This window comes from Cebus imitator, unplaced genomic scaffold (genome assembly GCF_001604975.1).
Source record: "Cebus imitator isolate Cc_AM_T3 unplaced genomic scaffold, Cebus_imitator-1.0 Scaffold538, whole genome shotgun sequence".
Lineage (NCBI taxonomy): Eukaryota > Metazoa > Chordata > Mammalia > Primates > Cebidae > Cebus > Cebus imitator.
In genome coordinates this window covers 944,773-962,634 of record NW_016107853.1, presented here as the reverse complement: position 1 = coordinate 962,634, position 17,862 = coordinate 944,773, and the positions used below count along the sequence as shown (strand labels likewise).

Sequence of the window (17,862 nt, the reverse complement as noted above, 5' to 3'; positions counted from 1 at the left end):
TTTTTTTGAGACAGAGTCTCACTCTGATGCCCAAGCTGAAATGTAGTGGCACGATCTTGGCTCACTGTAACCTCCACTTCCTGGGTTCAAGCGATTCATCTGCCTCAGCCTCCCGAGTAGCTGGGATTACAGGCACTCACCACCACATCTGGCTAATTTTTATATTTTTAGTAGAGACGTATTTCACCATGTTGGCCAGGCTGGTTTCGAACTCCTGATCTCAGGTGATCCCACCCGCTTGGGCCTCCCAAAGTGCTAGAATTACAGGTGTGAGCCACTGTGCCCAGCCCGGAATAAACTTTCTAAGATAGTTTTTCAAGAAAGGCAAATGTAAAACAAAAATTTAAAAACTAGGTCAGGTGCAGTTGTTCATACCTGTAATCCCAGTACTTTGGGATGCTGAGTTGGGTGGATCACCTGAGGTCAGGAGTTCGAGACCAGCCTGACCAACATGAAGAAATCCCGTCTCTACTAGAAATACAATAACTGGGCGTGGTGACACATGCCTGTAATCCCAGCTACTCAGGAGGCCAAGGCAGGAGAATTGCTTGAATCTGGGAGGTGGAGGTTGTGGTGAGCCGAGATTGCACCATTGCATGCCAGCCTGGGCCACAAGAGCGAAACTCTGTCTCGGAAAAAAAATTTTTAAAAACTCAAACCATAGCAACCTCAGGAGCCTACCCCATTGCAAACACCATAACAGGCAGCTGGTGAGGGGAGCAGGCTTGTGTGTTGAATCTTCAGGAAAGGGCCCGTCTTGTTTTCCAGCCTTGCTTGGTGGGCCACCAGGCTTACTTTCATGTTCTTTTGGGCAAGTAATGCTTTAAACAATTTTTTTATATTGAATTTTCCTTACACTTTTCTGGTGATCGTTACAATGGGGGTGAGGTTTTTGTTTTCTCCAATTTCCAATTTCCAGGCTGATGCAGTTTGTCTTGATATCTGGTTTTGTTTTGTTTTGTTTTTATGCGGGTATCAGTCCTGTTGCCCAGACTGGAGTGCAGTGGTGTGATCACTGCTCACTGTAGCCTTGACCTCCTGGGTTCAAGCAATCCTCCCACTGCAGCCCCCAAAGTAACTGAGGCATACAGGCATGCACCACCATACCGGCCAATTTTTTGTATTTTTAGTAGAAATGGGGTCTCACCATGTTACTCAGACTGTTTTCAAACTCATGGGCTCAAGTGATACTCCTGCCTTGGCCTTCCGGAGTGCTGGGATTACAGGCATGAGCCACAACACCTAAAGACTTTTCTATATTACTATTATCTTTGTTATGTCAAGACTATTATTTATTTATTTTTTTGAGACAAAGTCTCACTCTGTTGTCCAGGCTGGAGTGCAGTGGCATGATCTCAGCTTACTGCAACCTCTGCCTCCCGGGTTCAAGTGATTCTCCTGCCTCAGCCTCCCTAGTAGCTGAGCTTACAGGCACATGCTACCACTCCTGGCTAATTTTTGTATTTTTAGTAGAGATGGGGTTTTACCGTGTTGGGCCAGGCTGATCTCGAATTCTTGATCTCAGGTGATCCGCCTGCCTGCCTTGGTCTCCCAAAGTGCTGGCATTACAGGCATGAGCCATTGCACCTGGCCAAGACTTTAAATTGATGTGAAAATCATGCATTTCACAGTATTGAAAAAAAAAAATCTGAAAAATACAAGTGCTGAGTTTTTATGATTGTAGAACAATTTTTTTTTTTTTTTTTTTTTTNAAGTGATACAATCTTGGCTTATTGCAACCTCTGTCCTCCAGGTTCAAGTGATTCTTCTGCCTCAGCCTCCTGAGTAGCTGGGATTACAGGCACGCACCACCATGTCTGGCTAATTTTTGTATTTTTAGTAGAGATGGGGTTTCGCCATGTTGGCCAGGCTGGTCTCAAACTCCTGACCTCAGGTGATCCACCTGCCTCAGCCTCCCAAAGTGCTAGGATTACAAGCGTGAGCCACTGTGCCCAACCAGCAATTTCTTATTTTTATTTTATTTGTTTATTTATTTATTTATTTATTGAGATGGAGTTTCACTTTTGTTGGCCTGGCTGGAGTGCAATAGCATGATCTTGGCTTACTACAACCTCCACCTCCCAGGCTCAAGCAATTCTCCTGCTTCAGCCCCCCGAATAGTTGGGATTACAGGTGCCTGCCACCACACCTAATTCTTTGTATTTTTAGTAGAGATGGGGTTTCACCCTGTTGGCCAGGCTTGTCTCAAACTCTTGACCTCAGGTGATCCACCCACCTTGGCCTACCAAAGTGCTGGTATTATAGGCGTGAGCCACCATGCCTGGCCTTATTTTTTATTTTTTTGAGACAGGGTTTCACTCTCGTCCACACTGGAATGCAGTGGCTCGATCTCAGCTCATTTGCAGCCTTGACCTTCTTGGTTGAAGTGATTCTCCCACCCCAACCTGGGAGAATAGCTGGGATTACAGGCATGTGCCATCATGCCTGGCTAATTTTTGTAGCTTTTGTAGAGATGGGGTTTTGCTATGTTGCCCAGGCTGGTCTCAAACTCCTGAGCTCAAGCAATCTGTCAGCCTTAACTTCCCAAAGTGCTGGTATTACAGATGTTAGCTGCCATGCCAGGCCATAAAGCAATTTTTAAATAGTAACTTATTAAATATAGTATTATGTGTAGTACTTATTTAATATAGTGCAACTTATTTTAAACTATTTATAGGCTGGGTGCAGAGGCTCATGCCTGTAATCCCAGCACTTTGGGAGGCTGAGGCAGGAGGATTACTTGAGGTCAGGAGTTCGAGACCAGCCTGGCCAACATAATGAAAACTTGTCTCTACTAAAAATGCAGAATTAGCCCGGCATGGTGGTGTGCACATGTATTCCCAGCTACTTTTGAGGCTGAGGTGGGAGGATCGCTTGAGCCTGGGAGTTCAAGGCTGTAGTTAGCTATGGTCATGCCACTGCACCCCAGCCTGTATGACAGAGTAAGATCCCATCTCAAAAAAAACAAAAACAAAGAAAACTATTTATGTGCTTGTGTCTGCTTTATTTTTAAAGGTCTAACTCATCTTATTACTATGGATTTACACCAGAAGGAAATTCAGGGCTTCTTCAACATTCCTGTTGATAATTTAAGAGCATCTCCCTTCTTATTACAGTATATTCAAGAAGAGGTGAGCTAGCTCAAACTTTTTTATTTCAATATTCTGATTAAGGTTGAAAGATGTATTTCCATTTCCTTAGGGTATCCCTAAAGGATTAAAACTTGATGTATTCTACTTAAAGTACCATTATACTTTATAGATATAGTTCTATGTATTTTAGAATTCTGAATCTGCAATTTGTTTCTTTAGTTAACTCTTAAAATTGCTTTTTCTGTTGGACCTCAAGTACCTAGAATTGGACTATATGATTGTAATGAGTAATTTACCCTCATTACTAGTCTATTCTTGGTCCTGGTCCTGTTTTACATATCCATCTATCCATCCTGTCTCTCTGTCCATCCAGTTATGACAGTCAGCATCCATGATCCCACCTCCCAGTAAGAAAACTAGAATCATGATAATGACTTAGAGCTGCTCATGGGCTCCTTCCCTGCCCTATCCTCTGCCTCCTTCCACCCTAGGGAACCACTGCCCTCAAACAACGTTGAATTTGTCAAATGCTTTTTCTGTATCAGTGGAGATGATCATGTTGTTTTTCCTTCATTCTATTAATGTGGTTTATTACATTGATTTTTCTCATGTTGAACCACCTTTGCATCCTGGGATAAATCAGACATTTAATTCTAATATAGTCACGTTTGTTTTTCTTTGATATGAGTTAGCACTTTTGTGATTTACTATTTAAGAAGACTTTTAAATTTTAAATTTATATTGTACTTAGCTATTTTGCTGTTAGCCGTTTTTCTTATATAAATTATTTCTCTCTTTAATAAATTTTCTAGAGAACTTTTTGCAGTGCTATATTTAAAAGATGGCAGTTTATAGATTTCTGAGGAACTTCTTTCTGGTAAGAATACAGGGCTTCCTCATTCTCCAACAACTGAAATAAGCCCTTATAGAGAAAATGAATTTAAGTATTTTCGAAAGAGAAAAATGTAAAATATTCTGCTTTTTTTTCTTTAAAGTTATACACAGGAAACATAAAAACTCTAGGCTGGAAGCAGTGGCTGACACCTATAATCCCAGCACTTTGGGAGGCTGAGGCGGGTGGATCACTTGAGGTCAGGCGTTCAGACCAGCCTGACCAACATGGTGAAACCCTGTCTCTACTAAAAATACAAACTTAGCCAGGTGTGGTGGCACGCACCAGTAATCCCAGTTACTTTGGAGGCTGAGGCAGGAGAATTGCTTGAACCCGGGAGGTGGAGGTTGCAGGGAGCCAGGATTGTGCCACTGCACTCCTGCCCGGGTGACAGAGCAAGACTCTGTCTCAAAAAAAACAAAATAGAAAACACAAATAGTCTAATAAATTCAGAAAATAATACAGACTTTAATTTTACCCGCAAAATTTTTCGTTGTTTTGAGACAGGTTCTTTCTCTGTCACCCAGACCAGAGTGCTGTGGTGCCATCATAACTCACTGAAACCTTGAACTCCTGGGCTCAAGAGATTTCTCCCACCTTAGCATCCTGAGTAGCTGAGACTAGAGGTGTGCCACCATACCTAGCTAATTTTTAAAAAATATTTCTAGAGTTACAGTCTTCCTATGTTGCCCAAGCTGGTCTCAAACTCCTGACCTCAAGCGTTCCTCCCACTTTGGCCTCCCAAAGCAGTGTGATTACAGGTGTGAGCCACCGTGCCTGGCCTAATTTTACCTGAATATTATTCTCAGTTGAGAGAGAAGGTGAGATAAAATTGGCAACTGTCTTGGTAAGGAAGGATGAAGAGGTTTAGGCAGAGAGAGGGTGAGAAGGTGAGCCTTGAATGTTGTTCGGTTACCAACTGACAACATGGAGAAACCTGTCATTTTAGAAGAAACAGAGTAGTCACTATAGACTTATATGGGTTGCTGTCCACATCTTGTGGTTTTAAGGGACGTTTCCACTCAAGATAAAGGCATGTTGTGTGCCAGTGTCTCAAGGCACAAATGATGATAGCACCTCTTGAGGGATGCCCTGTGGGTGATCCTAAAGAACGAAGGCTGGGGTACCCTCAGGCTGGTTGCAAGAGCAGGCTGGAAGCCTAACCCTTGTCATTGCCTATAGTACTGGCTTCTACCTCAGGATGACACTGCCTTCTACCTGAAAAAAAATACTCATTTCAGGTTCATTGTTGAGAAGAAGTCAAGGCTGGATGTGGTGACCCACACCTATAATCCCAGCACTTTGAGAGACCGAGGAGGTTGGATTAGTTGAGTCCAGGAGTTCAAGACCATCCTCAGCAAGATGGTAAAACACTGTTTCTACAAAGAATGCAAAAGTTAGCCAGGTGTGGTGGTGCATGCCTGTAGTCCCAGCTACTAGGGAGGCTGAGAAGAGGATTGCTTGAGCCTGGGAGATTGAGGCTTCCCAGGAGGTCGAGGCTGCAGTGAGCCATGATCTGAGCAACAGAGTGAGACCTTGTCTCAAAAAAAAAAAAAAAAAAAAGTCAGGATTGGCCTCTCTGTCAACATTTATGAATCAGCAAACTAGGGAAATGGTTTTATTTTTGATATTGAGCTAACAGTGATGACATTTTAATGATAACATTTTAGTTTTAAAATTTTCTGTCTTTCAGAAAAAAATTATTTAAACTACAAAAATGAAATACTAGACTGAGCATGGTGGCTCATGCCTGTAATTCCAGTACTTTGGGAGGCCGAGGCAGGCAGATCACAACGTCAGGAGTTTGAGATCAGCATGGCCAACATGGTGAAACCCTGACTCTACTGAAAATAGAAAATTAGCTGGGCGTGGTGGTCTGTGCCTGTAATGCCAGCTACTCGGGCGGCCGAAACAGGAGAATCACTTATATTTGGAAGGTGGAGGTTGCAGTGAGATGAGAGTGAGCCATTGCACTCAAGCCTGGGCAACATGGCGAGACTCCATCTCAAAAAATAAAATAAAATAAATACTCTATGGGAACTTAGTGTTAAAAAGGAATTTTTGTTGTATTTGCCCTTTTTTTAGAGACAGAGTCTCACTCTGTCGCCCAGGCTGGAGTGCAGTGGTGTGATTTTGGCTTACTATAACCTCTGCCTCTTGAGTCCAAGCAAGCATGCCTGGCTAATTTTTGTATTTTTAGTAGAGGTGGGGTTTCACCTTGTTGGCCAGGCGAGTCTTGAACTTCTGAACTCCACTGATCTGCTTGCCTCAGCCTCCCAAAGTGCTGGGATTTCAGACGTGAGCTACCACTCCTGGCCTGTATTGCCTTTTTATAGTATGTGTATCTTGTCTCTTTTATTTCCTTGTGTTAGAGCTTCTTAAAGTAGCAGGGTAGATACTCATGTTTCACTCAATCTGAGGTTCTGTCAGTCCAGCCTTACATTCTTTTATGTCACCAAGAAAGAAGAAAACACTGCTAATTATACTGTGGCACTGTGCCTTCTTGTCACGTAGTGATCATATTCTGCAGGTTTTGATGCTGACACTTTCCTCTCTGATAACTCTTACTTTCTGTATCTCTTGTGTTTGTCACTGGAATTTAAGCACCTTCTGCCAGACTCAGAAAATTCTAGTATTAGGATGCTTGTTGCCTTGAAACTTTTGCCATCTATTCTGAAAGCATCTGGCAGTGTCTGTTGCCTTCTACTGCATTGCTGGGCATGTGTCAGGCAGTCCTCTTCCGGTTCAGTCCTTTTCACAGTTTCACCTACTGGTAGGGATCTTCCTTTCCTAAGTTTCTTTTTTTTTTTTTGAGACGGAGTTTCACTCTTGTTACCCAGGCTGGAGTGCAATGGCGCGATCTCGGCTCACCGCAACCTCCGCCTCCTGGGTTCAGGCAATTCTCCTGCCTCAGCCTCCTGAGTAGCTGGGATTACAGGCACGCACCACCATGCCCAAATTTTTTGTATTTTTAGTAGAGACGGGGTTTCACCATGTTGACCAGGATGGTCTCGATCTCTTGACCTCGTGATCAACCCACCTCGGCCTCCCAAAGTGCTGGGATTACAGGCTTGAGCCACCACGCCCGGCCTCCTTTCCTAAGTTTCATGCAGCATTTGATTGTTGTCTTGCAAGAAAATGTAGAATTGTATCATTTTTCCAGTGATGAATATTTGATTTGTGAATATCAAATTACACCCTAATGGTCTCTTCCTGTGTCTGTCTGCATACACGATAATTTTTCTTTTTTTTTTTTTTGACACGGAATTTTGCTCTTGTTGCGCAGGCTGTAGTGCAATGGTGCAATCTCAGTTTACCGCTACCCGTGCCTCTCGGATTCACGTGATTCTCCTGCCTCAGCCTCCCAAGTAGCTGGAATTATGGGCATGTGCCAACCATACCTGGCTAATTTTTTGTGTTTTTTTTTTAGTAGAGATGGAGTTTCCCCATGTTGGTCAGGCTGATCTCGAACTCCCGACCTCAGGTGATCCATCTGCCTCGGCACCTCCCAAAGTGCTGGGATTACAGGCACGAGGCATTGTGCCCAGCCAGTTTTTCATTTTAATGAAAAGAATCATAGTGATTCTTTCTGGAGACATTATTATTATTATTTTTTTTTTTTATTGTATTTTGGACTCTGGGGTTACATGCATGTGCACATCCTGCATCCTGCAGGATTGCTGCATAAGTACATACATGCCACATTTCCCCCTCCCCACCAACCCCATTGCCTATATCAGGCATTTCTCCCGGTGTTATCCCTCCCCATTCGCCCTACCCCCCAACCCCGCTGTCCCTCCCCTCTCCTCCCCTCCCCTCTACCTCCCCACCTAACCCAGTGAGTGTTGTTCCTTCCCTGTGCCCAAGTGTTCTCATTGTTCATCACCTGCCTATGAGTGAAAACATGAGGTGTTTGGTTTTCTGTTCTTGTGTCAGTTTGCTGAGAATGATGGTTTCTAGATTCATCCATGTCTCCACAAAGGACACGAACTCATCATTTTTTATGGCTGCATAGTATTCCATGGTGAATATGTGCCACATTTTCTTTGTCCAGTCTATCATTGATGGGCATTTGGGTTGATTCCAGGTCTTTGCTATTGTAAACAGTGCTGCAGTGAACGTATGTGTACGTGTGTCTTTATAATAGAACGATTTATAATCCTTTGGGTATATACCCAGTAATGGGATTGCTGGGTCAAATGGAATTTCTATTTCTAGATCCTTGAGGAATTGCCACACTGTCTTCCATAATGGTTGAACTAATTTAAACCCCCACCAGTGTAAAGTATTCCTTTTTCTCCACATCTTCTCCAGCATCTGTTGTCTTCTGGAGACATTTTAAATGGCAGTTAAACTCAGCCTGAATAGAACAAGTGGTGCCTCTGCCTCACTTGAAGTGAGGCCCATAGGAGTGCTGTGGCCTCTGTGCATGTGAAGGAAAGAAAAAGCACATCTCGGCTGCTGTGGGACACTGCCCGATGTGAGACATCTCAGTTTTGGGGATATTAATATAGGACAAAAAGTGGTTTCATAATGATTAAATATAGTGCATGTTTTTTACTTTTTACATTTATTGTTTTCATTTTTGCTATCAAATGACTGGCTCTTCAGCTGGATATAGTGCATGTTTTAAAACATAACTAAGTATTGTGGTGATAGCCTAGTAATCATTGGTGTGCACGGGGATTTTTCTTTTTTTTTTTTTTTTCTTTTTTGAGATAAGGTCTTGCTCTGTCACCCATAGTAGAGTGCAGTTGCGTGATCAACTTACTGCAGGCTTGACCTCCTGGGCTCAAGTGATTCTCCCTCCTCTGCCTCCCAAGTAGCTGGGAACACAGGCTACTGATTTCTAATGATTTCTCTGATTTCTAGTAAGATTGAGTATCTTACGTATTTCTTTGGGGGCAGGGGGCAATATTTCCCCATCTGAAATAGAGTTTTATCTTTTTGCTGTGATTCTGAAGTTCACTATGACATGTCTGGATGGATCTTTTTTCCATTTATCTCATTAGATACTCAGTGGATCCCATTCATTCTTTGGGATTTTTTTTTTTTTTTTTTTTAGATCGAGTCTCACTCTGTCGCCCAGGCTGGAGTGCAGTGACACGATCTTGGCTCACTGCAACTTCCACTGCTTGGGTTCAAGCAATTCTCCTGCCTCAGCCTGTGGAGTAGCTGGATTACAGGTGTGCGCCACTATGCCTGGCTAATTTCTTTTGCATTTTTAGTAGAGAAGGGGTTTTGCCATGCTGGCCAGGCTGGTCTTGGCTCAGGTGTTCTGCCCGCCTTGGCCTCCCAAAGTGCTGGGATTACAACAGGCGTGAGACACTGTGCCCAGCCATCTTTGGGAATTGTTTTTATCTGTTAAGTATTTCATCCCTTCTATTTCTTTTATTCTTTTCCTTTGGGAACTATTATGTTTTAAAATTTTGGGTCTCTATAACTTTTAAAAACTTATTTTACTTTTTACATACTTATATATAGCTTTATGAGGAACTTCCTTGGCTTAATCTTCTCAGGTTTGTTCTTAAAGTTGTGTTCATTCTGCTGTTCAGCCAGCCAGCTACTGAGTTTCTTTAGACCATAATCACTTTCTCTTCTTTAATTTCTTTTTGGTTCTTTTTCATGATAACTTGTTCTTTCTTGATGTATATAACTTCCCATTTTAACCTCTGTAGAGACAATAGATCTGTTTTTGTTAGAGTCCTTTCTTTTAGGCCCTTTAATTGTTTCATTAACTGTTTTCTTGGTTCTGTCTTTTCTTGTCTGGATTTGGTAATGTTTGACGATGTTTGATGAGACAAGGAAGTACATGAAACAGTTCAGAAAGACTGCCAGCAAAAATAATGCAAGTGCCCAAATGGAAATATATTTTACTGCTTTACTTCCCGAGAGTGTTGGATAAATTAGGTCTTCCTGTAGATACAGCTGAACCATGTGATTATGCTGGATGCAAATGTAGTATATTCTTCACATTAATCATTTTTTTGTTCATTTGCTAAGCAGTTATTATTTAGTGCTTGTTATGTGGTAGGCATTGTATTACACATGGTGCTAGATGCTATTAACTGCTTATAGTAAAATTCGTTGGTATAATTGTGAGAAAAAAGCAATAAGAATATAGTTAATATTTTTTTTTAAATAGTGATGGGCTGATTATCCTTTAAGAAATTGATTTTTTCAACATGTTATGACTGCGATACGTTAAATAGCCATTTGTTTGGACTGCTCTAATTTGGACTTTGACAGTCAGCTTATATTCAAATTGAATTGGATATCCTTGTACTTTGAAATTACATGTAATTAGGATTCTTGTTGACTAGATATATAGAAACATCTTTACACTGCATTATTAGTATTTGCTGGCAGAGATATGAGCTAATCACCAATTATTTCTCCTTTTTCCTTAAAAGAAATCTTTGTGGCTCACACCTTAGTAATATTTTTTCTTTTTTTTTTATTCACATTTTTATTAGGAGCCAGGAGAGGGCCCACCTTGGTCAGTGGAGATGCTCACAGGTTCTTCAGCCACTCCAGGCTGGGCCCCTGGGGGTCCTAGGGGTGGCGGGTATGTCAAGCATGTTCCCATCATTGCGGACAGGCACTGGGTAGTTGTAGGGCGTGGCCTGGTTGATCATGACAGAGTACTTGAAGTAGGGGATGAGTGGGGTCGGAATTATAGCGAGGGTCCCGATGAAGAAGGACACGACCAGTACTGGCTCCTTGGCCCAAGCATTCGTGAGGAAGGCGCCGAGTCTCGCGGCCATCTTGGTCTCGATGGCGGTGACAGCCAGTAATGTTTTTTCATAGGTAGGTTCCTTTCTTCATTTTCCAAAGGAGAATTTTACTTTGAACTTTTTCTTTTTTTGGAAAACATTCAACTAACCAAGCATTTTTGGGTCTGTTGGAATTTACCGTTTCGTTGATTGTTGGAATAGCCTCTTAGAGACATGCAGTAATGTCTGACTTCCTGTCCGTCACAGATCCCAGATTACAGAAATGCAGTAATCGTGGCCAAGTCTCCAGCCTCTGCGAAGAGGTAGGTGGGAATCTCACAACCTCTTTTTGGATCTACTTCTAAGTATTGTGTCCCTGATGAGTTCCAGGCATTCTAAATTGAACTTCAGTGGTTCCCAGTGATACGTCTCATTTTTCTTCCATGGATGGGTATTTTAAGATCATTTTATCAACTCCATTTATTAAGTAAATATTTTAGTTTCCTCTCTTTTTTTCTAATCCTAATCTATGATTGCCAGACATATTTTTAAAGTTATCTTCTACTTACATTTTCTTTTCTTTGTATTTTATTATTTTTTAAAATTTTATTTATTTATTTTTGAGACGGAGTTTCGCTCCTGTTGCCCAGGCTATAGTGCAGTGGCGGAGTGTTGGCTCACTGCAACCTCCATGTCCTGAGTTCAAGTGATTGTCCTGCCTCAGCCTGCCAAGCAGCTGGGATTACCGGTGTGCACCACCACATCCTAATTATTGTATTTTTAGTAGAGACGGGGTTTCACCTTGTTGGTCAGGCTAGTTTCGAACTGCTGACCTCAGGTGATCCACCCACCTTGGCCTCCCAAAGTGCTGGGATGACAGGTGTGAGCCATACGCCTGGCCTTATTTTTATTTTTAATAGTAGAAACAGAGTTTTGCCATGTTGTTTAGGCCAGTCTTGAACTACTGAGGCTCAAGTGATCCACCTACCCAGCTTAGCCTCCCAAAGTGCTGGGATTACAGGCATGAGCCACCATACCTGACCTCAATCATATTTCTTGACCAAAGCCATCCAGGTTTGGGGAATACGTTCTAGTGTTTACCCCAGACCCAGATTGACAATCACTTGTCAATCTTCAAGTCTAGTGTTTACAGTATTGGTGAATATTTACAGTATTGGTGAATATTTACAGTACTGGTGAATATTTACAGTACTGGCAAACAACTTTGTAGGTGTTTAGTGCTTCTTATTTGAGGAACTCAGAAATTGATTAACAGAATTTTATTCAGCTGACAACCCAGTTATTTGTATGTGTTAACGGTGACACTTTATGAAACTGGCACAACCTGAGGCGTATAAAAGGGGCAGCCTTGAGAGTTAATAGAGTGACTTACATGTAACCTAGAGGAACCGATGTGTCACTAATACATACTTAAAATTGTATGTTGGTTGAGAGGATTTCATATACCAGTGTTTTGTGGAGAAACTACCCCATGGTAGAGGGAAAGAATGAAATCACTTGTAGGAATAAAGCCTTTTTCCTAAAAAGCCCTTTTAAAATTGTTTTCCAGTTAAATACCTTTGCTCACTGGATTGTTGTTGAGTCCTGTGTAATGAAAGAAAGCGTAGGAAACCTCCACTCTAGGCCCATGGGCTGGCAGTATTGAAGGAGGGAGGAGAACTTGCACACAGTAAGCCATTGATTTAAAAAGCATTTCACATAGGTCATTGGACATTATAAATTAAGAATAACACTTTAATATGTGGACTTAGTATATTAAATAAAATAAATTGGCATTTGAAATAAAACCATTACATGGCTGTGTTCTTGTGGCTGACTTTCTCAACTCAGCCAGGCCTGTGTTCACCCAAGTAGCTGTATCCTTCAAGTAGCCGTATCATCTGGTCTCCTCTTGTCCATTTGATTAAATTGTAAGAAACAGACTGAATTTTAGAATGTAAACTTTTCAAATAGCTTTTCCATTTATTCAAAGGCTGAATTAATTTTATTTAGTAATTTTTCTCTTGATATACATGCTTTAAAAAAATTAAAAGTGAAAAATCACACATGTACAAACAATCATTTTAAAGTATGGAATTCACTGACATTTAGTGCATTCATGGTGTTGTGTAACCACCACCTGTCTCTCTTTTCAGAACATTTTCATCATCCAAAAAGAACACCTTGTACCCATTCAGCAATCATTCCCTATCCCTTCACCCTCTGTCCCTTGGGAGCCACTAATCTGATTTCTGTTTTTGTTCATTTACCTATTCTGGACATTTCATGTAAATGGAATCACATCGTTTGTGCTCCTTTGTATCTGGTTTCTTTCACTTAGCATGTTTTCAAGATTTATCTATGGCGTAGCATGCAGTATCTCAGTCCTTTTGATTGCTGAGTAATATTGCATTGTATGTGTATACTGCGTTTATCCATTCATCTGTTGATGGACACTTATGTTGTTTTTACCTTTTGGCTATTATGAATAGTACTCCTGTGATTATTCATGTATTAGTTTCTGTGTAGACGTAAGTTTTCGTTTCTTGTGGTTATCTATTAGGATTGGAATTGCTGGGTCATATAGCAATTTTGTTTATGTTTTGAGGAACTGCCAAGCACTTTTCCACTGCAGCTGCCCATTTTACATTCCCACCAGCAGTGTATGAGGGTTCCAGTTTCTCCACATCCTCACCAACACTTATCCTCTGATTTTTTTCATTATAGTCATTCTAGTGGGTGTGAAATGATACCTTATTGTGGTTTTGATTTGTATTTCCCTAATGATTAATGACATTGATGTTGAGTATCTATTCTTTTTTTTTTTTTTTTAATGAGATAAGGTCTTGCTATGTTGTCCAGGCTGGGCTTAAACTCCTGGGCTGAATCAATCCTTCTGCCTTAGTCTGCTGATCATATTTTTATATGCCTTTTGGCCATTTGTGTATCTTTGGAAAAATGCCTATTCACACCTTTTGCCCATTTAATAATTGGATTGTCTTTTTGTTGAGTTGTAAGCACTCTTTATGTATTCTACATACTAAACCCTTGTTAGATACATGATTTACAGATACTTTATATCTTCAGATTGTCTTTTCACTTATAATGTTCTTTGACACAAAATGGTTTTAATATTGATAAGGTTCAATTTATCTTTTTTGTTTGTTACTGCCTCTGCTTCTGATGTTACGCCTAAGAATCCATTGGCCAGGTGCAGTGGCTCATTCCTGTAATCTCAGCACTTTGGGAGGCTGAGACAAGAGGATCACTTGACCCCAGAAGTTTGAGAACAGCCAGAGCAATATAATGGACCTTGTTTCTAAAAAAAAAAAAAATTATTTGGGTGTGGTGGCATGTGTCTGTGGTTCTGGCTACTTGGGAGGCTGAGGTGGGAGGATTGTTTAAGCCCAAGAGGTCAAGGCTGCAGTGAGCTGTGATTGCACCACTGCATACCAGTCTGGTTGGCAGAGCCAGATCCTATCTCAAAAAAAAAAGAATCCATTGCCAAATCCGAGGTCATGAAGTTTACCTCTATATTTTCTCCTAATGCTCTTATATTTAGGTTTTTGATCTTTTTTTTTTTGTTTTCTTCTGAGATGGAGTCTTTCTCTGTTGCCCAGGCTGCAGTGCAGTGGCACGATCTTGGCTCACTGCAACCTCTGACTCCAGGCTCAAGCAATTCTCTTGCCTCAGCCTCTCGAGTAGCTGGTATTAGAGACAGGTTTCACCATGTTGGTCAGGCTGGTCTCAAACTCCTGACCTCAAGTGATCCACCTGCCTTGGCCTCCCAAAGTGCTGAGATTATGGGCACGAGCCACTGCACTAGGCTGGTCTTTAATCATTTTGAGTTAATATGTGTATATGGAGTAAGATGGGCCTCCAGCTTCATTCTAAGCATGTGGAGATGCAGTTATTTCAGCACCATTTGTTGAAAGACTATCTTTTCTCCATTATATTGCCTTTGCTCTTTCATCAAAGATCAGTTAACAATATTTATGTAGGTCTATTTCTGGGCTGTCTGTTTTGTTCCATTTATATATTTGTCTTTTCTTTCACCAATCCCACACTGTCTTGATTACTACAGCTTTTTTTTTTAGGCTTAAGTCTCACGCTGTGTCACCTAGGCCAGAGTGCAGCGGCTTGATCTCAGCTCAGTGCAGCCTCTGCCTCCTAGGTTTGAGTGATTCTTGTGCCTCAGCCTCCCGAGTAGCTGGGCTTACAGGTGTGCACCACCACACCTGGCGAAATTTTGTGTTTTTAGTAGAGATGGGGTTTTGCCATGTTGGCCAGGCTGGTCTCGAACGCCTGACTTCAAGTTATCCTGACCTCAAGTTATCCTCCCAAAGTATTAGGATTACAGGCATCAGCCACTGTACCCAGTCACTACAGGTTTTTATTATTTTTTTTTGAGATGGAATTTTGCTCTTGTTGCCCAGACTGCATGATCTTGGCTCACTGCAACCTCTGCCTGCCAGGTTCAAGCAACTCTCCTGCCTCAGCCTCACAGGTAGCTGGGATTACAGCCATGCCCACTACGCCTCGCTAATTTTGTTAGTAGAGATGGGGTTTCACTATGTTGGTCAGGCTGGTCTCAAACTCCTGACCTCAAGTGATCCACCTATCTCAGCCTCCCAGAGTGCTGGGATTGCAGGCATGAGCCACCATGCCTGGCCCTCTATAGCTTTTTTTTTCTTGAGACGGAGTCTCGCTCTGTTGCCCAGTACCCAAGCTGGAGTGCAGTGGCGCAGTGTCGGCTCACTGCAAACTCCCCCTCCTAGGTTCAAGCAGTTCTCTGCCTCAGCCTCCCGAGTAGCTGGGATTACAGGCACCTACCACCACACCCAGCTAATTTTTTTTTTTTTTTTTTTTTTTTTTTTTGAGACAGAGTCTTGCTCTGTCGCCAGGCACCAGGCTGGAGTGCAGTGGCGTGATCTTGGCTCACTGCAACCTCCACCTCCCAGGTTCAAGCAGTTCTCCTGCCTCAGCCTCCCAAGTAGCTGGGACTACAGGCACGCACCACCACACCCAGCTAATTTTTGTATTTTCTAGTAGAGACGATGTTTCACCATGTTGGCCAGGATGGTCTCAATCTCTTGACCTCATGATCTGCCTGCCACGGCCTCCCAAAGTGCTGGGATTACAGGTGTGAGCTACTGCGCCTGGCCCAATTTTTGTATTTTTAGTAGAGACAGGGTTTCACCATCTTGGCCAGGCTGGTCTTGTACTTCTAACTTCGTGATTCACCTGCCTCAGCATCCCAAAGTGCTGGGATTACAGGCATGAGCCACTCCACTGAGCCTTAATAGTCTTAAAGTTGGGTATTGTCACTCTTTCTAACTTTGTTCTTCAAGATTGTGTTGGCTATTCTGGGCCTTTTGCCTCTTCATATAAGCCTCAGAATCAGTTTTTGAAATCCACAGAATAACTTGTTGGGATTTAGATTGGGGTTTGCATTGAATCTGTGGATCAAATTGGGAGAACTGACATCTTGACAATATTGAGTCTTCGTATCCATAAACATGGGATATCTTTTTGTTGTTGTTGTTTTTTGAGATGGAGTTTTTGCTCCTGTTGTCCAGGCTGGAGCACAGTGGCATAATCTCAGCTCACTGCAACTTCCACCTCATGGGTTCAAGCGATTCTCCTGCCTCAGTCTCCTGAGTAGCTGGGATTACAGGCCCACAGCACCATGCCCAACTAATTTTTTGTATTTTTTGTAGAAATGGGGTTTCATCATGTTGACCAGGCTGGTCTTGAACTCCTGACCTCAGGTGATCTACCTGCCTCGGCCTCCCAAAGTGCAGGGATTACAGGCGTGAGCCATCGTGCCTGACCTGGGTTACAATATTTAAAAAATTCTTCTTTGATTTCTGTCTTCAGAGAAGTTTTCCTCATATAGACTTGTACTTTTTTTTTTTTTTAAGAAACAAAGTCTTGCTCTGTTTACCCAGGCTGTAGTGCACTGGTGCCATTACAACTCACTATAGCCCTGAATTCCTGGGCTCATGCAATTCTTTCATTTCAGCCTCCTAAGTAGCTAGGACTCTAGGTGTGCACCACCATGCCTGGCTAATTAAAAAAAAAAAAATTTTTTTTTTTTTTTTTTTTTTTTGCAGCATAGAGATGGGGTTCTGACTGTTGTCTAGGCTGGTCTTGTATCCCTGGGCTCAGTCTCCCAGTATTGGGATTGCAGGCGTGAGCCATCACATCCAGCCCATATTTTGTTATATTTATACCTAAATAAATATTTCTTTGGGTATTTTTTTATTTTTTTAGACATTATTTTCTTTAGTTCTGTGAACATATTTATGATAGCTGATTTATTCTGTCTAGTTATTCTGACATTGGGCTTTTTCAGAGATCACTGCTTTTTTCCTGTGTATGGGCCATGTTTTTCTTTTTTTAAATTAAAAAAAAAAAAACTTCTTACCTTATTTTAATTTAATTTTAATTTATGATGGAGTCTCACTGTGTTGCCCAGGCTGGAGTGCAGTGGTGTGATCTCAGCTCACTGCAACCTCTGCCTCCTGGGTTCCAGTGATTCTCCTGCCTCAGCCTCCCGAGTAGCTGGGATTACAGGAATGTGCCACCACAAATAAATTATTTGTATTTTTAGTAGAGACGGGATTTTACCATGTTGGCCGGGCTGGTCTCAAACTCCTGACTTTAGGTGATCCACCCGTCTTGGCCTCCTTCCCAAAGTGCTGGGGTTACCGATGGCAGCTACCGTGCCTGGCCAAAACTTCTTACTTAAAAAAAAAAAATACAGAAGCAGGATCTTGCTATGTTTCTGGGCCAGTGACAAACTCCTGGCCTCAAGCAATCCTCCTGCCTTGGCCTCCCAAAGTTCTAGAATTACAGGCGTGAGCCATCATACCTGGCCCATGTTTTCCTTTTTGTTTGCATGCCTTGTAAATTTTAGTTAAAAACAACATTTTAGCTGGGCGCGGTGGCCCAAGCCTGTAATGCCAGCACTGGGGGAGGCCGAGGCGGGTGGATCACGAGGTCAAGAGATCGAGACCATCCTGGTCAACATGGTGAAACCCCGTCTTTACTAAAAATACAAAAAATCAGCTGGGCATGGTGGCGCGTGCCTGTAATCCCAGCTACTCAGGAGGCTGAGGCAGGAGAATTGCCTGAACCCAGGAGGCGGAGGTTGCGG

At 42.2% G+C, this 17,862-nt stretch overlaps 2 protein-coding genes across 8 annotated transcripts in view; one reads left to right on the top strand and one right to left on the bottom strand.

Annotated features, from left to right (window-relative positions):
• PRPSAP2 (phosphoribosyl pyrophosphate synthetase associated protein 2) overlaps nt 1-17,862 on the top strand; it is a 70,102-nt gene that overhangs the window by 18,987 nt on the left and 33,253 nt on the right. For all 7 annotated transcript variants that reach the window (XM_017514928.1, XM_037733571.1, XM_037733572.1 and 4 more), the window contains 2 exons: nt 3,016-3,131; nt 10,968-11,023. In XM_017514928.1, coding sequence (XP_017370417.1) covers nt 3,016-3,131; nt 10,968-11,023 — 172 coding nt within the window. The remainder of the gene's footprint in view (nt 1-3,015; nt 3,132-10,967; nt 11,024-17,862) is intronic.
• LOC119468946 (NADH dehydrogenase [ubiquinone] 1 alpha subcomplex subunit 3-like) lies at nt 10,483-10,852 on the bottom strand. The gene is given in 2 exon segments (XM_037733574.1): nt 10,483-10,550; nt 10,553-10,852. Coding segments are annotated over 2 exon segments (252 nt in total). The 5' UTR covers nt 10,752-10,852; the 3' UTR covers nt 10,483-10,497.